At 44.3% G+C, this 23,336-nt stretch overlaps 2 protein-coding genes across 16 annotated transcripts in view; one reads left to right on the forward strand and one right to left on the reverse strand.

The window, feature by feature from the left end:
- POLE3 (DNA polymerase epsilon 3, accessory subunit) lies at nucleotides 1-7,626 on the reverse strand. 4 transcript variants are annotated; one of them, XM_005295609.4, is made up of 5 exons: nucleotides 7,564-7,626; nucleotides 6,594-6,675; nucleotides 3,644-3,729; nucleotides 2,132-2,250; nucleotides 1-1,631 (listed from the first exon to the last, which is right to left on the reverse strand). In XM_005295609.4, exons 2-5 carry the CDS (start codon nucleotides 6,657-6,659, stop codon nucleotides 1,471-1,473), a joined length of 432 nt encoding a protein of 143 aa, XP_005295666.2. In that variant the 5' UTR covers nucleotides 6,660-6,675; nucleotides 7,564-7,626; the 3' UTR covers nucleotides 1-1,470. The 4 variants fall into 4 exon arrangements, with proteins under 4 accessions (XP_005295666.2, XP_005295668.1, XP_005295667.1 ...); XM_005295611.4 differs by having other exon boundaries at nucleotides 7,486-7,580; XM_005295610.5 differs by lacking the exon at nucleotides 7,564-7,626 and adding an exon at nucleotides 6,957-7,428.
- The window catches only part of C18H9orf43 (chromosome 18 C9orf43 homolog), a 25,859-nt gene continuing 10,098 nt past the window's right edge, over nucleotides 7,576-23,336 (forward strand). The window contains exons 1-10 of one of the 12 annotated variants that reach the window (XM_065572158.1): nucleotides 7,624-7,715; nucleotides 7,946-8,047; nucleotides 8,372-8,685; nucleotides 10,890-11,118; nucleotides 13,516-13,693; nucleotides 15,793-15,892; nucleotides 18,209-18,342; nucleotides 20,718-20,829; nucleotides 21,538-21,662; nucleotides 22,487-22,670. In XM_065572158.1, the coding sequence (XP_065428230.1) occupies nucleotides 10,941-11,118; nucleotides 13,516-13,693; nucleotides 15,793-15,892; nucleotides 18,209-18,342; nucleotides 20,718-20,829; nucleotides 21,538-21,662; nucleotides 22,487-22,670 (1,011 nt within the window). In that variant the 5' untranslated portion in view covers nucleotides 7,624-7,715; nucleotides 7,946-8,047; nucleotides 8,372-8,685; nucleotides 10,890-10,940. Of the gene's footprint in view, nucleotides 7,716-7,945; nucleotides 8,048-8,245; nucleotides 8,698-10,889; nucleotides 11,119-13,515; nucleotides 13,694-15,792; nucleotides 15,893-18,208; nucleotides 18,343-20,717; nucleotides 20,830-21,537; nucleotides 21,663-22,486; nucleotides 22,671-23,336 lie in introns of all 12 variants that reach the window. The other 11 variants (XM_065572163.1, XM_065572157.1, XM_065572161.1 and 8 more) reach the window with 11 other exon arrangements.

Consider the following 23,336-nt stretch of genomic DNA (forward strand, 5'->3'; position numbering starts at 1 on the left):
TTTCCATAGAGAACTTGGCTTTTATTTAAATAAAATACTGTTCCTTCCCAAGAGGAGATGGAGCTCACGTATGTATTACATGAGAAAACCAGAGCTGCGAGGATGATCTCCTTGTCTAACTGAACACCTTTACAGAGACAGTCACAACTTCAGTTGTTTTAAATGTGGAGTCCTGCAGCAGCTGAAGAACAGATCTTTGCTGATTGTCAGATAGTGACTTCCTCCATCTGGGATCTGCATGTAGGAGTTATCACAGCTGTAGCAATGTGAGAGCAGCAGAACTCCTGCAATGTTTGCTCTGTGTGTGTTGCTCCAGCAGAAGTGAAAAACAAAGTTGTGCTGTTTCATACAAGCACTCACTCATGTTTTAACTGGTATATCAGAACTGGTGAATTTTTAACAATTTTTAACTTATTTCAAATTTTTCCAACTTTCCTTTGTCAGATTTTAGTTTAGGTCAAATAAAAGTTAAGTTTTTCTTTAAAGACTACACAGAACTGGGTTATTATTGAAGGATGAGCTCCTCACAGGAAGTACCTTCTCCACGTGTAAAAGGGGAAGGTGTTCAGCAGCAAGACCTCAAGTACAGAAAGACCAAAACTACTACAAGTAGGAAAAACAATTAGATTGGGATGACACTTCCTTTAAACTTCCAAACCTTCCCCCAGCATCACACTTGGGACAGAGTTGAGCTTTCTTAGCAGTTACTTTTCTTTCAGGTATTTTTATAAAAACCCTGTCAGGCTCTCAGTATTTTTTAAAAACAAAAATAAGCACTTCTGGTATTAAGTTATGTTACAGAAGCACAGTACAGTCCTTTGACTCTGACTGATCCTGGGCAGAAGACTCAGTCCTGTGGAGAGCTGATCCTTGTCTACTGGGACTGTCAGTCACTTTCGAAAGAGAAGGCACAATCAGAATGAAAGGATCCAGCTAAGACAACCTCAATCCCCACCTTATACGAAACCCTCATCTGCGCAGCATTCTAAACCATTATGGCACCTCTCTAACATATTCCATACAACCTAAATGCAACAGGCCTAAGGCCTATTACATTCAAACTCAGACCTAGTTAGCAAAAACAAACTTATTCAACACTTTTCTGCAGATTCTCCTGCACAGCTTTCTCTGTTGGAATCTCTGAAATTCCATTTTGCATCGCAGAACAAATCCAGTATTAAAGACCAGTCATTTATATCAATCAATGGCTTTTCAGAATCTGGAGAGTGTGTGCCAAGTGCCCCATGCAATGGGGAAGACGTGGCCTTTCCACTCCAGAAGCTGTGTCAGTCTCCTCAGGGTGCCCGCCTACATCTGAGAATTAAAGCCAGGAGGGATGGGCCCCAGAGGAACAACATGAAGCTTTGCTGGAAACTGGAAAACAAGAGGACACAAGAAGGTTGATTTACAGTATTTATATCCCTAGGAAGAGAGCCCAGGCCCATGTGCATGTCTGTCTCTCCAGGAAGCTCAGTTATCCACTTCTTCATCATCATTTTGTTCCTCCTCCTCCATCCGTTCATCATCATCATCGTTCTCCTCCTCCCTGCTCTTGTCTTGTTCTTCAGAGTCTGCCTTCTTATCTTTGTCTTTCCTTGCTTCTTTCTTGCCTTTTTGCTCACGCCTGTAAACTAACAGAACAAGAGAACTACAATTAGATACACGTATGTCATTGTATCCATTGTAGGGACAATCTAGAGGTGGCTCCCGTTCCTGTGACCCAGGGTCTCCCCTTGCTCTCCAGGCTTACAACAAATGGAGCACTGACCCTCTTGATAGCAGATACCCAACCTGTTATTTGAGTTGTGGTGATAGACTCCAAAGAAGTTATGTTAAGTGCTGTTCAGCAGAAAGATGGCGAGAAGGATACAGGAGCTCATGTGCATTACGCAGAACACAAGGCTTCCTCTACACAGAAGTGATGGGGGAGATAGATTAGATGAGTCACCTTTGTGAAATTACATCATATCAGTTCTATTAAACTACCTGTTCATAAGTCCCCATAAAAATTGCAATGTCTGGCTTAAAAAAGATGATTCAGGGAACATAAGAGTTGGATGTCCAAACTTCTGGGTAAATAGGACTCAGTGTCATTAGGACTAATTTATTGTACAGTTAGAGAACACGTTACCTTCCAATGATTCCTTTAAAGGGGCTATGAATCTCTGGAACTCCATTTCCTCCATGGCTGAGAGGACATCTCCAGCATTCAGTGTTTTCCTCTTTCCTTTCACTGCAAAGTTATTTGCACTAAAGAGAGGAAAAAGAATTAATATCAAAGAGCAAACCAACCCCAACTACTGTCTGTTTAAAGGGAGAGAGCCAACTTAAAAAACCATCAGCAAAGAGTCTTGTGGCACCTTATAGACTAACAGACGTATTGGAGCATGAGCTTTCTTGGGTGAATACCCACTTCGTCGGATGACATGCATCCAACGAAGTGGGTATTCACCGATGAAAGCTCATGCTCCAATATGTCTGTTAGTCTATAAGGTGCCACAAGACTCTTTGCTGATTTTACAGATCCAGACTAACACGGCTACCCCTCTGATTCTTAAAAAACAATCACAGCCCTCAGAAATGTTTAATCACTATTATAAGATATACCTAGGATGACTGACCAAGAATCTAACTATAACAGAATAAAGAAAAAACCACCTTTGTTTACATTTTGCATTTATGTGTGTATAGTCAGTTTCATTGTTTCCCTGTATAGTCAGGGAGTTTTCCATTTATGTGGGTTTTTCACAGATGTAACAAGAAAGAAAATACATATTTAAATCTGGTTGTAAAACTATTAAAAGTGGCAGAGCGATTCAAGGACACTGTAACAAATATGTAGTTACTACAAGTGTAGTTGAATTCATTTTTTAAAAGTTGACTAGTATTCAACTTGATGGTATACCTTTTAATTTTATTATTACATTTTAAAGATGTTTGAATTTCAACTACTATAGATTTAAACAGAGAATTTAGGTGCAGGAGGAAGCTAAACCCTTTAAACCTGAATGAGTAATTTAACATACACTATGAAACATGCCTAGTTAGTTCCTACACTACTTAGGTTAACACTCAGAAGGGAAGTCGTAAGGCTACAATGGGCTCACATACCCCAAGAACAAGGAGCCCTTATGTAAATTAATGTTTGCTATAAAAAGGCTCTATAATTTTATGATCAGTGTTTTCTGAAACATGATAAAGCGTAGTGATAAAGGTAAATCAAATGTGACGGTTCAGGACACAAGGTGATCACTGAAGGCGACAGGAAGTAATCCACCACCACCTCTGTAGGCCCCCAGGATGTATATATTGGGCAAGTAACTGAGGGCATTATGAAGCAGCAAATACTGGCCACTGACACAGAAGCAAAGCATTTGCCCTGTTGATTTATCACTAGCCCCTCTTCGAAAGTTAGCATGGCAGCATGCTACTTAATCAAGAAACTAATTTTGAACATAAGATTATATTACACAAAGGTCACATTACAAACTAAAACCAGATGAAACTTTATAATGTCTCATATACATGAATGATAAACATGCCTTTCATTACAGCTACTGCAAAAATCCTCTCCAAGAGAGCCAACAAAAAGGCTAGCTGCAGATCAGATGGTCCATTGGATCAGGTCACCAGTGATGCTTACCATGATGTTGCATACAACACAAACACACTTGCAGCTCGAGATATTGCACTCCGAGCTTCTTTGGAAATGTTTACTCCATCAGGAAGCTGGGAAAAAAGAAATGTCATTTTATCAGACGAAATTCAAATCATATAAATCTGGAGGCTATCAAGTCCTGTCTGAAAGGACTGAAAGCCATCAGTTCAGTCAAAAATAAACGTGAGAAAATGAATTTTCTATAGTATTTTAATGAATCCTAATGTGTGCCTCGGTTTCCCTCTACACTTTGCCCTGTTACCCAGTGGAGGGAAAAGTATTAAGTCTGGGGCAGTGCAGAAGATCAGATGTGGGGGTCACCTTCTTGTTTGGGCTACAGTGAATAGGGTGACAGGAATTGTCTGGACCCTGCTGAAGGCGACTCCGTATCAATGCAGAATCCCAAAGAGACAATGGAAAAGCCCCAATGGCCAAAACAATGACACCTAGGAAACAGCAAGAAAGAGAAAGAGGTTTCCCCTGCACCTCTCAGCAGGGAAGCTGAGCAGAGACCCCAGCTATAGAACAAAGGACTGACACATGACCAGCAGAGGATAAGGGTGGACTTCTGGTTCTGGAAGAGGCTGGCTGCTCTCTCCTGGGTCTCACTAAGGAGTCAGAGGGAGATAGATCCTGAAATGGAGTTCACTACACCTTGGCTGGTGAATTGCTCTGGTTTGACCAGAATGGACTATGCTTTAACCTTTTAATCTGTTTTGAAAATGCTACCTGGGTGTTAATACAAATGCTGGTGAGGTGCAGTAGTCCCTGAAGAGTGTACAAGTCTCTAACCAGGAGTCTATGTCAGCTGGACTCGCTGGGCAGAGCTCACAGTGTGAAGCAGGGGTGCTGGAACAGACACGCAGTCTAGGAGGTGGTGAGGCTGCATGGCTTACCCTGAAGGACGAGCGAGACCCCTTGGAGTCTGACACATTAAAGGGGTTCCTTCAAGAGCCTGTTTAAAAGCTGGAGCACAGCACAGATCCAGGACATAAGGCTAGAAGAATGCTGCTGCATAGATAATTGTCCTAACCCATTGCTCTGACTAGGTCACCCATCTCTTTGTATCCCTCCACAGGCTCCCCCTTCTCTAGTGTTTCAATCATAAGATACTTATATTCACTTTCAAGGCCCTTAACAATCCCGACCCTACCTATCATTTCTTAGTCACTACTGAGATGTTGACTCTCACCTCTGATCGGCCCACGGTACCACCCTCCATCATGCACTTGTTAAATTTTCAAATGAGCCCCTTTGGTGCTTTCTCCCTGCTGCCCCTCATGCCTGGGAGGAGGTCCCCGCTAAGTATCTGCAAAGCCACCTCATTATCCTCCTTCAAACCCCTCCTCAAAACTCTCCTTTGCCAGGTTGCCTACAAAAACCTTAACAAAGAGTGAACTTGTCACGATGCCCAATATTATCCTATGGTTTCCTTGTACTCCTCCATCTGCCTATATCCACCTCTTGTCTCAGGTTGTGAGCTTTTTGGGACAAGGACCTTCTTTTTGTTCTGTGTTTGAACAGCAACTAGCACATTGGGATCCTGGCCCATGACTTGGGCTCCGAGGTACCACAATAATACAAATAATAATAATAAATACTGTTCCAGATACATCAAACATCTAAGTACAACAAGAAGCTGGTTAACTGTGAACGGGCTTAGCCAGATCAGGAACATAGCCAGAAGACAGCGGGAAAGTAACTTTTGTAGTAGCAGTGGACTTGGCCTCTGCCTCAATCTTAGTCCATTTAATTGTTTCCAAATTCCTAACATAGAAGGATATTCTCATAACATGCAGCATCCATCCATTGATCCTTCTTGGTCTTTTGGATAAGATCATGCCTAGCATCAATTTAATGACTGAGACATATTGTATCTCATTTGCTGCAAGGAACTGGGCTTGATCTAGTAGCTATTTTCCTTCTTTACTCTGCTCTTATTTTGGGAGCTGGTTCAAGCATATACAATATTGTCAGTGCTCTGTAAATTATAAGAAATTTACAACTATCTAAGGGTTTTCTATGATTTCCCATTACCAGAGTATGTGGCTGTGCAGAATCGAAATGTTTTCCAGCACTCTGAATTATTTCAGGTTCATGGTAAATGTGGCAATGGATGAAATATTAGATACTGGGGAAAGGGGGGAGGAAAGCAGCATGGGGGATAAGTAGGAAAAAATCCTTTTATCCAGTACAGTTTATCTGTCAGAAAACAGTCTCTCTTCCATCTCAATAGGTAGTCAACTTGTTCTTTTGTCAGCTCAGATAAAGTTTGCTTGGCATTAAATAGAACACATATCTTTAATTTAAATACCAAAATATTTTATGGCAGATTATTTAAACAAGTAGAACCACTGCACCCAGCAAATGACATATCTCTCACACCAGCTAAAGCTGAAAATGAAACGCAAGATTTTGCACTTGGGATAGTTGAAAACAACCCAGAATTTGCTACGTTGAGCTCCTTATAAAGCTACAACTTAAAAAAAAAAAAATTCCACCTGAAAATGTTTTACCTACTACTCTAAAAAATAATATATACAAGAAAGATTACAGAAAAGTATTTCTCTATTTTTCCCAATCTACCTTGAGCATTTGACAGCACTAAGTATAAAGAATTTCATTTTACCATGAATAGTCAGATTTCCCTGTTTGAGTAGGTCTCTCTCAAACCAACAAGGGGCAGAAAAAACGCTAAAAAAAAAGGTGACCGTAAACCCACAAGAATTGTCAGGGCTTTTATTAGTAAATGATAAGAAATTCAAGTTGACAACTTTCCTGTTAAACTGTTCTATCATCTGCAACACAAAAGGAGATTAAAAAATTACACAGCATAGGGCCCAGTTTCTGTATAACAGGCACATTTTACTTCTTTATGGTTTTCAGTCTTCACTTCAATCTTCTTGCACACGTCTATATCTCCGATAATACTCACTGCTTCTTTAATTATCCGAGTGATGACAGCATTGGGCAAGTTCAAGTCCTCTGGTCTTTCCGCCATCTTTGAACACCTAGAACTGAAATGAGAACTAGTCATCAGATATTTTGTCTGCTGAGCAGCTCTGCTTATAAAACAACACTTGTCTCACTATTACAGTAGTTCTGCTATGTAAAGTGTACTCAGCAGCTCTGCCCCTGTGTTTAGGCTGGCATCTGCCTACGAATGAGAAAATGTCAGTACCACTCTTGATTCCTGTTATCTCTGCAGAACCAAGAGAAGATTGACTCCCTGGATTTCTTTTTCTTAACTTCCTGTGCATAGTCAACAGAGATATTAAATCAATTTCAATCACTTCACCTGAGCAAAACCGCCACAACAGTGGGGCCACTCAGCTGTCAGCAAGCCAGGAGCTGCAGGATCTGGATGACTGGGGAAGATGAAAGGCAGGAAAGAGCCCGGCTTGGTTCTCAGACCCCCGAGGGAGGCTGCAGGGCTGGCAGTCAGCCAAGCAGCCCTGGAACCGCGGCGCGCCAGGGGCAGTAACAGCCCGTCTCGCAGCAGAGCTGCTCTTGCGGGCGGGCGGGCGTTACAGGGAAATATGGTGCGAGTTTCCCTCCGGCCCTAGGGGAGCTGCCCCCAGCCCAGCCGAGCCGCCGTTGGGCACTGGGGCAGCGCGAGCCTTACCCGCCACCAGCCTATTAACGGACCCCCGGGGGGGTGTCAGGGGGAGCCACAGCCCCGCGGGCGGGGCCGCACTACACCGCCGGGGACGGGCGGCAGGTGGGGCGGGAGGCCGTACGGCGGGGGTTCGCTCTGGGAGCGGACTGGCGGCGGCCCGGGGGGGGGGGGGGTCCGACGGTGCCCGCCCCTCGCGCCCCGCACTCACGGGGCAGGGCGGCCGCCGGCCGCGTGCAGACAAAAGGCCCCGCGAACCGAACCGCGCGCCCAGCCCTTGACCTCTCACCTCTGACCCCTCCCAGCATGCAGTGCGCGGGCGACAGACTTCCCCCTTCCCGAGATGCACCGCGGCCGCTTCCTTCTCCTCCCCTTCCCCGAGCGTCCGCCGTTGCCGGGTAACGTGCCCCAGCGGGCGACAGAGGCTGCGGCCGCGGGCAGGTGAGCGGCAGCCCCGGCCCGAGCAGGGCGCTGTCCGGGCGGGGCCGGCGGTGGTGGGAAGGAGCTGGGCAGGGGGCTGTGACTGGGCGGGGTCAGGTCTGGGGGGAGGGGTGGTAGCCAGGACCGGCCTTAGGCCAATTCCCCCGAATCGGGCCCCGCGCCCAGTGGTAGGTGGCCGAGAATCCCTTCCCTGGCTAGAGGCGCCTTTTTCATTCTTACTCACCCGGCAGCGCGCCGGGGCTTTGGCGGCACTTTGGCGGCGGGTCCTTCAGTGCCACCGAAGACCCGGAGCGAGTGAAGGACCCACTGCCAAAGACTAGGAGCGCGGCCCGGTGAGTACAAGCCCCACGGGTTCTTTTACGTGTTTTTTTTTAGTCATCCCTGCGGGGCCCCGTGGAAACTGTTCAAATCAGGCCCCACACTTCCTAACGCCGGCCCTGGTGGTAGCAGGGGCAGAGCTGCGGGGGGTGGGGGAGGTGCTGCTGCTGCTTTGGGTTTCCTCAGTGCTGTCATGTTTTCTGGTTCCGCAGTTTCCCAGCGGTGCGTCCATGGTGCGGCCCCTCCCCTCTACTTGCCCAGGCTGGTGGTGGGAGGGTGGAGGCTGGTGGAGAATATGGTTCTAATGTCTGAGCTCAGCCCCCTCTGTGTTTACTCAGCGAGATGATCCAGTGCCTTCACCCCCCACCCCATGTGCTTCTTTGCCTCTCTGGAATCCCCGTCACATGGCAGTGGAAGAGCTGGGTGATGTGATGCTGCTGCACTGGAAGCTTTTTATTCCTGAACAGAACTGAGGATCCTCCCATTATCCGGTCTGTTGCAAAAATACACATTCTGGAGAAGTGCTAGTCCCAGAGTGCTCACACAAACACATCCCACTATCAAGCGGTACCAAAACATCCCAGTATCAAGGATGGTACAAAAACTTTACCCAAGGATAACAGGAACACACTGACCCCTCCTAAAAAATGAGGTCAGAATAACAGTACGTAATATAGATGTTTTGATCAAACCAACATGTACAAGGTGATAGGTAATAATTAGCAATGTCAGGGGGCAGTACTAACTTGTTTGTATCGGGGTATAAAATGTATTTCAGAGGGAGTATCTTTGTCTAGTCTTAGAGAGGAATGGAAAGTCCTGCTGTTCACTGAGCTGGTCCACTGCTACGGGCATACATGTATTAGTGGTCTGGTAGAGTCTGTGGGATACTAGTACCATGCTTTGTTGACAATAAACTTAGCTGGATGCCTTCGTCCCTTAACGTATCTAGTGGTCATTGGGTGGTTTGCTCAAGGTCTGCCATGCCAGCTGTCTGCACAGGGCTGGGGCGGCACACATAGGGAACACACACACGCAGCCAAACATCTATCAACATCTAACCACACCCTTATAGTTCCCAAAAGCTACTATCTCTATCTCAAGAGCAGCTTCCTAGGGTGCTGATTCTCTCCCCTGGTGTGATCACTAAACTGTCTCCTCCTCCGTTTGTCAGCTTGATGGCTTTGTTTAATGTATATGTAAATATACTTTCATTGTCCTCTGCCTGTGCTCATACAGGTAAATGTATGTTCGTTTGTCTAGAGCAGGCTGAGTTTATGCACTGCCTCCCAAGCACATTTTAATAACATATTTCTAGCATACATATATAATTCTTTGTACACAAACCATTCATGCATCATGCAATGATGTTTGGGACCAGCATGTTACCAGTGTACATGTGATACTGTACACAATACCTTTTAGATACATATTATGACAACAGTGTGTTGGGGATTGTGATGGATTCAGTCACAGAGACCCCCTTGGGACTGTCACCTGATGGGCTGAATTTACCTCTGAGCCTGTTTTCCCTGCTACCTTGGGACTCCAAAACCCTGTCTTATTGAGCCAGACACACTAGCTTCCTGCAACACAGACACAGGTCTGGTCCACGCCCCCAAAGCTGCAGACTTTAACCCAAAACTGCTCAGCAGGTCACCTATTTCCAGCACCCAGACACCCAGTTCCCAATGGGATCCAAACCCCAAATAAATCTGTTTTACTCTGTATAAAGCTTATACAGGGTAAACTCATAAATTGTCCATCCTCTATCACACTGCTAGAGAGATACGCACAGCTGTTTGCTTCTCCAGGTATTAATCACTTACTCTGGGTTTATCAATAAACAAAAGTGATTTTATTAAGTACAAAAAGTAGGATTTAAGTGGTTCCAAGTAATAACAGACAGAACAAAGTAAGTTACCAAGCAAAATAGAACAAAACACATAAGTCTAAGTCTAATACATTAAGAAACCGATTATAGGTAAATCTCACCCTCAGAGATGTTCCAAAAAGCTTCTTTCACAGACTAGACTCCTTCCTAGTCTGGGCCCTATCCTTTCCCTGGTACAGTCCTTGTTAGTTCCAGCAGGCATCTTAGATGAAAAGCAGGGGCTTTCTCATGACTAGGACCCTCCTTGTCCTGCTCCACCCCCTTTTATAGCTTTGGCACACGGCGGGAATCCTTTGTCTCTCTGGGTCCCCACCCCTCCTTCTAAATGGAAAAGCACCAGGTTTAAGATGGATTCCAGTATCAGGTGACATGGTCACATATCACTGTAAGACCTCATTTTTCTTTACCCATGGGCTGGCCTACACATACACAGGCAGACTTGCAGGTAAACAGAGCCATTTACAGTCAATTGTCCTAGTCAATGGGAGCCATCAAGATTCTAAACCACCATTAATGGCCCACACTTTGCATCATTACAATAGGACCTCAGAGTTCTACTTAATATTTCTAGTTTCAGTTACAAGAATGATACATTCATACAAATAGGATGAATATATCCAGTAGGTTATAACTTTTGTAATGATACCTTACAAGAGAGCTTATGCATAATGCATATTCCAGTTACATCATATTCACATTCAGTGCAACGTCACAGGGGTAATGAGTGTGTCAGACCTGATGTGAGTTACAGTATGGTGATCCCTCTGCCAGTTGGCATTGAGGGGCTCCCAGGGTCACAGTCACCAAACTGTCCCAATCAGTCCCTAGAGTGGGTGCATATGAAGACAACCCAGGATATAAGTGAGAAATTATGACCACGTCCCATGCCGTTAGTTTATGGCAATCTAGATGATTCTTGTTTTTAACATTTCTCACTGTGCTCAATTCTTCTGTTTTTGCAGAGTATTCAGACATACAGTATTGCCATTTTACTGCTATTCGTTAATGTCTGGATGGTTGCAAAGATGGTGACTGCAGATGACAGCCAGTGGGATGAAACCATCTGTGACATGGCTGTTTGCCAACACCCACAGTGCTGGGACACTATAAGGAGGATTGAACAGGGACATCCTCGGGTCCGTTTAAGAAACTTTGACTCACTCTGCAGGGCTTCTTCTTTGGAAAGCAAAGGTAAAACCAGTGACCAAGGCCCTGTCTTTTCTAGGAGGAAAAAGATCTATTCTGAACTCGAGTTAGCCAACTTCAGGGACAGTCCTAGCGCAGTCAAGGCAGTTTGTAGTTTTCACACAAGTTAGGTCAAGTTAAAGACTATTCATCATTTTTTTAAAGCTAGAAAAGATCATCTACTGTGTCCTCCTGCACAACACTTGCCAAAAAATTTCACCGTCATCCTTATGTCGAACCCAGTAACTTGTGTTTGACTAAAGCATATTTTCGAGAAAGGCAGTTAAGTCGTGATTTGAAGACATCAAGATACAGAGATAGAGAATCCACGACTTCTCTTGGTAGTTTGTTCCAGTCACCCTCAATGTTAAATGAATGTGCCTAATTTCTAATTTGAATTTGTCTGATTTAAATTCACAGCCATTGGTTCTTGTTATGCCTTTCTCTGCTAGATTAAATAATCCTTTAGTACAGAGGTCCCCAAACTGTGGGGCATGCCCCCCAAGGGGTGTGTGGAGGAACATTAGGGGGGCCCCTAGGGTGAATACAGATGGGGGTGGGCACGGCTATTAAAAGTTTGAGGACCACTGCTTTAGTACCTGGTATTTTCTGTCTATGAAGGTACTTATACACTGTAATCAAGTCACCTCTCAATCTTCTTTTTGGTAAACTAAACAGATTGAGCTCATTAAGTTTCTCACTGCAAGGCATTTTTTCCAGCTCTCAGATTCTTTTTGTGGCTCTTTTCTGCACACCAGTTTTTCAGCATCCTTTTAAAATTATGGATACCAGAACTTGACACAGTGTTCCAGTATTGGTGTCCCCAGTGCTGTATACAGAGGTAAAATCACCTCCCTACTCCTACTCCCCTGTTTATTCATCTGAGGATCACATTAGCTCTTTTTGCCATAGCATTGCACTGGGTGGTTATGTTGAGTTTTTTTGTCCACACTGACCCCTAAATCCTTTTCAGAGTCATTCTTTTTCAGAATCACTCCTATCCAGGACACCCACAGTTCTGTAGATACGGCCTGCATTCTTCTTACATGTATGACTTTGCATTTGACTGTGTTAAAATATACTTTGTTTGAATGAGCCCATCTTACCAAGCGATCCAGATTGCTCTATATAACTTCCCTGTTCTCCTCATATTTATAATTTCACCAATATTTGTGTCATCTGCATATTTTACAGAGGGAGCTCAGTCTTTAACTCCACCTGCTAACTCATGTACAAACTGCCTTCTCGTCACTAGGATTTCATCTTACGTTAGCTAGTGAGTTAAGAATACACTTTTTTCCTAATGAAGGCACATTTCAAGAGACTCAAGCTATCCGCTCAGACGGAAAACCCTCCAGCTCTTCTATCTTTCCTTGCATTGCCTGCCAGTTTTAAATATGTATATGAAATATATTCATACTTAGAATATATTATGAATATACTGAGGTTACTGATCCTGCTCATGGTTCACATGTATAACTCACTTATTGTCCTTGTACCGCCCCCCGCCCCCACCTGGAATTGACTTCAACTAGCTACACTGAGGTAACAATTACCTCCGCTTTGTCTCTGCTAGGATTTTACATCAGGGCAGCTATCTTGATGCAAAAACACACATTGTTTTTGCAATGAAGACAAAGCCACTAAGGCCAAAATCGTGTTTAACAGCATGCTAGTTAAAATGTCTTAGAAAACATGTTAACTGACATTGCATGCATGTTCCCAATTAGACAAGACTGGGTAAGAGACTTGTAAAGCTTCAGGTGCAGCAGGAAGTGCTGTTGGATTCAGTGTTGGCGTTTTCCCCTTAGAGTCAGTACTGAGCCAGTACCCCACTATGGTTTTTGGGATTTCTATAATAATGTCTTTCACATGAGAGGTAAAACTGAGGTCTTGACCACTTGTGGTTATTAAAGATCCCCTTAATCTTTCTCTGTAAGAAGGAGATATTAAACTTGGCGTCTCGGCCAAATTCCAACGAAGCAATGAAATTCAACATCCCTAAAAGTTCCCCCCGCAATTAGATTTGTATTATTCTCCATATCCTGTAGTATTGCTCTGCATTGTTAAATAGCTGCAGAGGTGGCTGCACTTAGGTGGTGGGTTAAGTTAGCGTGACATGTTCCTTACCTTTCTAGTCTGGGAGTTGGTGGGGTTGTGAAGCTTAATTAACTATTGTTTGTAATGTATTTTAAGATCCTCTGATAAAAAGCCCTACGGAAGGCAGAGGATTAATTACATTGTAATTAGTTACTAATAAACTGGGCTAACAGGACACTGACAAGGCTGTAATAATATCTAAAATGGACAATATATAGTTAGAGCTAGATGGTCTCCCCTAACTGTAGAATTCTGTAATATCAGATCCTCAGTGTTCACAGTGTCTTTGCTTTTAATTTTTAGATGAACTACCAACACTGAAGATTATAAACTTCCCCAGCAATTGCTCTCCCCGAGGAAGGATCAGATGTTCCAATTGTAACAGAACTATTTCCACCTTCACTGCACTTGAGACCTCTTTCTCTCCTTCTCTGTATGAAACTTCAGTCTATGACTTCTCTGACCGAAATTCTGAAGTCAGGTGAATTGCTGCTGAGTTCCAAACTCTGGATGACTTTTGAAGGTTGTCAGTATTCCCAGGACTAAGAGTCTGTAGCAGAATGATGGCACCCTTGTTTTTCTGACAGAGGCTGAGAAGAATATTAGTGTTTTAGAGACTGCAATTGCCATGGGGCATGGAGCATGTCACCTTCTGCGTTTTATACATTGCAGAGCAAACTGTTAGCACTTATGGCCCCAATTCTGCAAATAATTACACATATGCTGAACTTTACTCATGTGAGTGGACCCACTGATTTCAATGTTAAGCGCATGCATTAGTTTGTACGATCAGGGCTTAAGAAATAAATGTATTTAAAAGACCAGATTGCTCTTCTAGAATATAGGATACACTGTTATTAAATATTCATATTGTTCATATCAGTGCCAGGTCCCCCTTGTGTGAGGCACTGCACAAATCCACAGAAAAACAGTCCCTACCACAAAGAACTTACAATGTAGGCCAAAAAAACCAAAACAAATTAAAAGGTATGGAAAAGGGATACACATACAATCCAAGCCCTTGATCTGTACATGCTAAACTTTATGTACTGAGAGTAGTTCCCATTGATTTCAGTGGGACTACTTGACTGTGTAAAGTCAAGCATCTGGGTAACTACTCACAGGACCAATGCCCAAGACCCGGTTCTGTCACCTTTCCTCATGGTGAGTAGTACCTTACTCCACCATGAGTAGCAGTGGAGTAAGGTATCACTTTACACCCATTTCTGCCGTCTCTGTTCATGTTAAGTGATTGTGGGCACGTGTCTCGTTAGTTCCATGTGTCTATAACATGATGCCCCTTGGTAAGTTGTTAGTAGCAAGGTCAAACCTCTTGATCTAAAAGTCTGAGTCTCTGATGTGACAGCTAAAGAGCCAGCTTTGCTAGCTCAAAGCCAGTGGCAAACTCCTAAATCTCTCTGAGTGACCCAGGCACTCGAGGGGAACGGAGCTATTCTGTGTAAGTGTGGGTTACCTGCTGTTCATCATCTGTTAGCAGTATTTAAAAAAAAAAATACAATAAAGCCTCATCCTTGCCCCTCTGTTCTGTTGTTCATCTTTGTTCTTGCTCATTTCCTTTTTGTTTTAATTACCGAAATAAGTATGATTTGTTCAAACTTGGTGACATCCCTTTTAAAATTGGAATTTTCACCCTTACCTTGGCATTTCCTAATTTTTTAATGCCTCCCCTCTCAAGCTCAGGGCAAGGTTACCCCGTATTTTTCCATGGATTTCCTTTTTTCCTTTTAGAAAGGAAAAAAAAACCACCCAGGAAGGAAGATAATTTCCAGTGTAATCTGCAAGTTTCTTGATCTGGAATGAGTTGGCTAGGCCCTCCTGAACACCATCCTCCTTAACTGAGGCCTTCTAAACTTAGGCCAACTGTGACCAAGGCCTTCAAATCCAGCTGTTTCAGCATCAAAGTTTAGATCACGTTAGCTACCCAGAGTTTATATTAATCCAAAGCTTTAGTGCTTCTTAGAGCATCATGATAAACTGCTCTGCCTGTTGAGAGGGATCGTAAAACCCTGAAATTCTACTGGATGGGTGGAATTTCCTGTGTGATATACGAAAGAGAACACAAGGCAGCTGCACCAAGATAGAGAGTTAAGGAGGAGCTGTCCATTGTAACTGAATTTCCTGAACATTTTGTGTGTGTGCATTGTTGCCATTGCATTAATCCAAGTTGTGTTAACAGTGCTTATAAAGTGCTTAGAAGAGGAAAAGCTCAGTATAACAGATACTGTAAATAGATTCCAAGGCCAGAATGGACCATTGTGATCACTAGTGTGACCTCCTTTATAACACAGACCATAGAACTTCCCCAAAATAGTTCCTAGACCAGATCTTTCAGAAAAACCTCCAATCTTGATTTTAAAATTGTTAGTGATGGAGAATCTACCACTTGAGCCCTGCAAATCTGCTTTGTATTCGCGGACCATGTTTGCCGACCACATGCGATACAAATTTTGTATCTGCGCAGGGCTCCATCTACTACAACCTTAATAGCAGCTAGTGTCCTTTGCATGCTGTTAGTTTGTATTGGTCTCACTGTGATTTTGGTTTGTGCCTATATTTCAGTTCAGAAAGAACTCATTTCCCAGGACTGAACTCTGTGGTAGAGTCACACACGATCCCACAGACAGAGATGAGCTTCACCTACTTGAATAGAGTTGGAAATGTGAGTGATTTAAATGGGGGAAAGTTGAGTGGTTGCAAGGATCTCCTTTTTATAGAACTCAGGGCTAACCTTTTCGCTTCTGGTAAGTTGCCAATGGGGCCCTCAGCTGGACACTATTTGGGCACTCTTGGGTTATGGCACAGAGAAAAGCAGCATCTCTCAGTGTGGCAGATATTTAGGTATATGTCTGCAAATGTCAATTTCACCGCACACAAGGAAAAAATATTTCTATCAATAATAACTGAAATTTACAGAAAAGGAAAGAAAGAAAATGCTGCTTGAGAACTTAGTTTGATTGAAGGATATTTATATTGTATATTTTGACATGTGATGTTGACATTTTGTGTTTTAATGGTTATAAATTCATAAATGATCTGGAAAATGGGATAAACAGTGAGGTGGCAAAACTTGCAGGTGATACAAAACTACTCAAGATAGTTAAGTCCCAGGCAGACTGCGAAGAGCTACAAAAGGATCTCACAAAACTGGGTGACTGGGCAACAAAATGGCAGATGAAATTCAGGGTTGATAAATGCAAAGTGATGCACATTGGAAAACATAATCCCAACTCTACATATAAAATGATGAGGTCTAAATTAGCTGTTACCGCTCAAGAGATCTTGTCATCAGTGTGGATAGTTCTCTAAAAACATCCACTCAATGTGCAGCGGCAGGCAAAAAGAGAACAGAATGTTGGGAATCATTAAGAAAGGGATAGATAATAAGACTGAAAATATCATATTGCCTCTATATAAATCCATAGTATGCCCACACCTTGAATACTGCGTGCAGATGTGGTCGCCCCATCTCAAAAAAGATCTATTGGAATTGGAAAAGGTTCAGAAAAGGGGAACAAAAATGATTAGGGGTATGGAACGGCTGCAAAGATTAATAAGACTGGGACTTTTCATCTTGGAAAAGAGATGACTAAGGGGGGATATGATTGAGGTCTATAAAATCATGACTGGTGTGGAGAAAGTAAATAAGGAAGTGTTATTTACTCCTCATAACACAAGAACTAGGGGTCACCAAATGAAATTAATAGGCATCAGGTTTAAAACAAACAAAAGGAAGGTTTTTTTTTTTTTCCACACAACACACAATCAACCTGTGGAACTCTTTGCTAGAGGATGTTGTAAAGGCCAAGACTATAACAGAGTTAAAAAAAGAACTAGATACATTCATGGAGGATAGGTCCATCAATGGCTATTAGCCAGGATGGGCAGGGACAGTGTCCCTAGCCTCTGTTTGCCAGAAGCTGGGAATGGGCGACAGGGAATGAATCACTTGATGATTACCTGTTCTGTTCATGCCCTCTGGGCACCTGGCATTGGCCACTGTTGGAAAAACAGGATACTGGATTAGATGGACCCTTGGTCTGACCCAGTATGGCCATTCTTATGTTCTTATTTTCGAAAGCCTTAATTTTTTGAATATCAAAGTCTGTCATTAAATAATCATCTATCCCCACCCCCAATTGTCTCACCCTCCCATAATTTCCTCCAACTGTGAACATTTAAATCAATAAAAATAGATTTTTTTCTTAAAACCCATAATTTTATGCATCTGTGAAAATTGAAATTGATACAAAATTTAAAAATGCTTAAATATCAATGGGTATAACCCATCAACATTTTTTAAAATAATCAAATGCTGCCAAGCCTACTGCTGTTCATTGCTTTACATCCAATAATGGAAATTGATTCTGTGACTTTTTTGGGGGAGAAGAGAGTTGGCGCAGTCTTTGCAATTATTCACTTTGAAATTATGCTCTGGGAAATCCAGCTAAGCAAACTCTCTTCCTTTAAAACAGCTGTGAACATTTCCAATGTATTGATTCCTGTCCTCATGTGGGAGGTGATGGCTGAGGCAAGGCTTTCAACGGAGGGCTGGGAAAGTGTTCTAATGTGCCTATCCAAATCTTGTTCTACAGCCCTCAAAAGGATTTTCCAGCAATTATTTACCTTAGACTTTGACTAGGCCACCAGGATTAACATTCTGTCTCTTAAAAAGCAACAGAGGGTCCTGTGGCACCTTTGAGACTAACAGAAGTACGGGGAGCATAAGCTTTCGTGGGTCAGAACCTCACTTCTTCAGATGCAATTCTGTCTCTTGTGACAAGTGCCTCAGAATCTTTAATGATCATAAGTGATTTGGGCATTTTTTTATAGTTCTCTCATGTGAAAGAAAACAACAATGTAATACTTGGCACCTGCAGTAGTCCAGTGACCCCAAAGCACCATTGGCATTGGCTCAGTACTGGCTCAGGGAAGAGTACCTCTACAAGTGACTAATCACACCATGTCTATGTTGTAGCTCCAAGTGGTGGATCTCAGTGAGGTTGCTGCTTCCAAGCAGGACTACCGTCCAGACAGTGGAAATTTGATTGTTAAATGGGTCCCAAATATACACAGAAAATCTCAGCGGCCTGAGGTGGAAGCAGTAACAGAGTAAGTACCATAGTGATAAATGCAATATATGCTGGGAGAGTCCATCTCCTAAGAGTGACTAGGTGAAGGTCACCTAGTTGCCCCTATTTCCCATAAAACAGAACACATGGCAGTCACCCTTACCCAGAGGTGTGGCCTGCAGAGGCTCCACATCCCTGTGTACAATGCAGTCTGCTTGGCTCAAGATGGAGCATGTAGTCTTTGCTGGTCAGACCCCGTATTAAAGCTGGGATGAGTATTGTAGAAGTTCAGAAGCTGCACTTGGAGCATCCAGGCCAGAGATGAGCAAAATGTGTCAGTAATAATCCAACCTCAGTAGTGTTGTAGCTCACAAACCTTAGCAGGCTGCAAATCTTGCTGCAGCCTCAGCTGTGAGACTGTGAAACTGATGGTATTTATGTGAACTGTGAAGGAAATGGGACAGAATTGTGTTAAAAGTGAGTTTGAATCCTACTAATGGCAAACGAGACCCGATGTTAGAAGTTTGAGAAGCTGGGAAGAGGCCTCCAGGCACATGCTGTATGTGAGTGCCCCCCTCTGGCTTTTGCACTGTACTCCATCCTTCTCCAGAAGTAAGTCTACATGAGTAAGTAAGGCTACCCCTCTGATACTCTACATGAGTCTCACTCATGCTTTTAGCCTCAATCACTGTTCCTCAGTTTCAGGCCATTCTCTCTTTTTAGCACAGAGGGGGAGGATCTAGCACACAAGTGCTGAGTTTTCATAGTTGCCTAAGGGATTTGGATGCCCATTTCCCATTAAATGTAATGAGGACTGGGCATCTAAAGCCTTCAGGTGGCCTGGAAAATCTCAGCCAAGCTTTCTAGTCAAGAGCCCAGGCCACATTCCGATACCAGTTACTGACATCAGTGGTGTAAGTGAGATTAGAGTCCGGCCCCAGTCTTCAGGAGCTACTCTACAGTCGTTTCTGTTGGATTAATAAGCATGTTCATAGTACTTTCGTGTTCATCATAAGATGTCAGTGATTTAAGAACAGACCCCCATTTGGGTGAGATTCCTGGGCTGATACAATGACTTAGACACAGACAAAATAGTCATCAGGGGTGCGTGCATGAGAGGAATGTGTAATTTGCATATTTGTGCAACTAATCACTACAGTAGACGGGGCCTGAAATCCCCAGGGTGAAATTCACTTGTAGTGCGGAGGGGAAACTGCAGGCAGACATCTCTCATGTGTGGGGTGCTGTACTACCTGAATGCCTCCGAGGACTGCATGCCAGCTCTGAACAGGCTGGCACATAAAGCAATATTGAGTGGGGGCAGGGACACAGGATTCATGAATACAGACATCTAGAGTGTCCCTAATGCCTAGCAGCCACTCGTACAATCTCTGAACTGGAATGGCTGTGCAGGAGCTGCTCCGCCCAGCCACTCATGCCTGTTGGGCTGTGGAGGTGGTTGCCAGACTCCCAATGTAGTTATTTGTTTAGGTTCTTTAATTGTTGTCAGCCCAGCCCAGCCATAGTTTCCCCAGTACTACTTAGCCACCAGCCGTCCTTACCCCCCATGGTATACTCTCCACAGGCTGGAACTCCTTCCTACACTGGGGAACTGAGTCGGGTCTTTGACTCCAAGGAATCTGGCTTGGACACCTTGCCTAGTGTCTCCTCTTTTTCAGATACAGAATAAATTTGTTAGTCTCTAAGGTGCCACAAGTACTCCTGTTCTTTTTCTTAAGACTCTCATTTGGCTGCAATTTGACTTCTGATCAGTGGGTACGTGTCATTGAACACCACAAAATTAGCCCTTGTCCCCGGAATCTGTGCTATTTTAGGGAGTGTAAGAGTCTGGAATTCAAACCCAGACACCCCTCCTTTGTAGCACACAATGTCACCACTAGGTCTCTTGTGTTCAGGCATGATGCCAGTTAACCCTTTCAGACACATTTGTTGCTAGTTTTATTCTGTTGTCTCTCACTTTGGGACTAGGAAGAGAGGCCACGAGACTCTTTGAATTCCCCCTTCTTTTGGGTCCCTACCCTTTAGGCTCTGCTTTTGGCTCCCAACCTTCTGGCCAAGGACAGCTGCATCCGACTTCCCTTAACGCTGTTCTCGTCCCCGCTGACAGGGACCCTTTGAGACAGGAGGGATTATTCTCCCAACCCCACATCCTGACTGTTAAGAGCTCCATTTGTAGCAGTCCCGCCTCCAGCAGCATGAGAACTGGGAATCCAATACAGGACTCCTATGAAGGCACTGGTGAGCATTAGGGACTTTGGCTACTCAAATGTTGGTCTGGATCTAGCTTTATTACCTCTCAGGTCAGCTGGGAGTTGAAGTGTCTGGTAAAGGGTTATGACATGAGTATCTGTACTTCTGTAATTAATTGGAATCCATGTGCTTTTATTTGTTTAGACTGAAGCCTTTAAGAAGAGTATGTGTTAAAAACCTTGCCTCTGAAAATCTCTTTTCCCTCAAAGAACGGCAAAGGAAAGGAAGAGATCTAGACATTGTGAGCTTCTTGAAGGTTTGCTGGTGGACTAGCCATGTGCTGTACTGCAGGGATGGCAAACAGACCACTGTAAAATGAGCAAATGCTTGTGCCTTCTGTGAGTGAGGAGGGCTAAGGACTTTGCTTTCGGGGATAGCATACAAATGCCTCTGGGTATAGAATTCCCAGCTCATGGATGGATAGAGGGTGGTGGAGGCAGGGGGCTCCCTCAGCCCCAGGAAGAGAGGTATTGCTTCATGTCACAGCAAATGACCAAGCAGCAGCATTGCCGCATTCCAAAGATGTCCTATCCTGCTGGGACGAGGACATGAACAGGGATAGGGTTAAAGGCAGGATAGTGGGGGGTGCAGGAAATCCCCACTAATCCACTGTGCCTCGTCAGCTCTCCTTACTGCACACAATGGTATTTAACTGGCAGCTTGCTTGTTTAAAAACACTCATTCAGCAATAGTTCCCTTTGAGGAGGCATTGTCCTCACTTGGTGGGACTTTCATCATGTTTCTGGTTGGATCACATGTGCATTATATCGTCCTCTTACCTGATGGGGGCAAATGCCTCTTCTATTGGTTGAGGATCAAAGGCTCATCCTCCTGGCTTCTCCCACTGGGAATCGTTTCTACTAGCGAGAGATCAGGAAGGGGTTTTAGATGTGCCAGGAGAAAGGGCATCAAGGAATGTTTTCCTCCTAAGTGTGTATTTCACTGTAACTATTCTGCTCCCCAGAAGAGAAAGAAGTCCAAGAAGGTCCCTTCAGGAGGCCAACCCTATCAGCTACTTACAAACAGAAGCCAGAAAATTAACTTGGTGACCAAAAAAATAAAATCAGTCCCAAGCCACAGAGGTGACAGGTAAGTCTTTTGAATTAGACCCCAAAGCCAGCCCCCAGGCCACTCTCTCTAGCGCAGTGCGCTGCCATGCAGGCTGAAGAGCTTCTGTCTCTTTCAGGCCACTGCTGTTGGGCCAGCACAGATGCCGGCATTGCAGAGGTGACACTGCCCTAGGGGAGGATCCACACTCCTGCACTAGCAGCCCCGACTGTTCCCTTTGGGGTCAGAAGCAGAGTTCCTGCACTCTGTTCCGATTCTCTGTGCACTTGGGGAAATGCAAAGGGAGATTTACAGTGGCTTCCACTGGCATGGCATCCTGGAGGGCAGGAAGACTGCAGGCTAAGGAGTGGTTAAAGGGGGAACAATGGCAGCTTTTCATGCTGGTTTCTCTGCCCCAGCTCCAGGATCTTTGTTTTCTCTTGGGCATGGCCAGCTCAGAGGAGGCCCAGCTAAAGAAGGGAAAGGACCCAGTAAAGCGGTATATGCAGTAGCAGAGAGGACCTCAAAGCTGCATAGGAAGGGTTGGTCAATCCCCTACCTCCTCAAATAGAGATTTAATGTAGTACTAATATACACCTCTACCCTGATACAACGCGACCCGATAGAACACCAATTCGGATAGAACGCAGTAAAGCAGCGCTCCGGGGGGGCGGGCTGCATGCTCTGGCGGATCAAAGCAAGTTCGATATAATGCGTTTTCACCTATAATGTGGTAAGATTTTTTGGCTCCCGAGGACAGCGTTCTATCGGGGTAAAGGTGTATTTCCAGCTTTAGCAACATCAGCTGCAAACTTTCCCTTCTGAAATGATGCAATATTGACCCCTTTGCTTTGTTTTGTCTTTAGTTCTGCAGCCAAAGAAGGGAAGCCAAAGGATAGTCAGATAAAAAATAGGTATTCTTCCCCCAGACACCCGCAGACTGCTACAATAGTGGAGCTGCACGATCAGGGTGCCCTGCAGCTGGGGAACCGGAGAGTGGATGTGCCTGATGCTACAGAGAAGCACGCACATCCTTTGCTTGTGCAGAAGGTACCCAGTTTATACAAACTAGCCCACGCGATGAGAGCCTGACTGGCCCTCAGGCCAGTGTAGATCAGAAAGCTACAGTAGCTGGTTTCCAGGCTGAGACCCTCTTCACTAGCAAAATGAAAGACAAGACATGTCTCTGGAATGCCCACTCCATCTCTAAAAGGCCTCTGCCATTCATGTCACTCTTCCAGAGGTCACTCTCTCTGGCTCGTGGCTTGTCTGACATGGCCTCTTCTTACAGAGGCCTCTGCTTCTCCACCACTCCCTGGGTGGATCAGACTATTGGGATGCTGGGCTTCTCCTCTCCTGTTTCCAACCTTTCCCGCTTCCCACTCTTTCTCCTCTTGAACAGCACTGCCTCTGACTCTCCCTCCATGCTGCTGTCATCTACTCACCACCCTCAACACCCAACTGCTCCTCCTCAGCCTTCCTCTCGGATTTCCACTCCTGGCTCTCCTCACTGTCTCCCACATTCACTTATCCTTGGGGACTTCAATTTCTATGCTGATGACCCTGCGGCCATTTAGTTACACATTTCCTCACCTCTGCATTGACCTGCAGCCCTAGTTCATCTCTCCCACTTGCCAAAAGGGTGCTCACTTGATTTGGTCTTCAGCAAACACTGCTCTCTCTATTGTGGCGTTTCCCCTCTCCGACCATCACCTG

The sequence above is a fragment of the Chrysemys picta genome, chromosome 18, assembly GCF_011386835.1.
Source record: "Chrysemys picta bellii isolate R12L10 chromosome 18, ASM1138683v2, whole genome shotgun sequence".
Lineage (NCBI taxonomy): Eukaryota > Metazoa > Chordata > Testudines > Emydidae > Chrysemys > Chrysemys picta.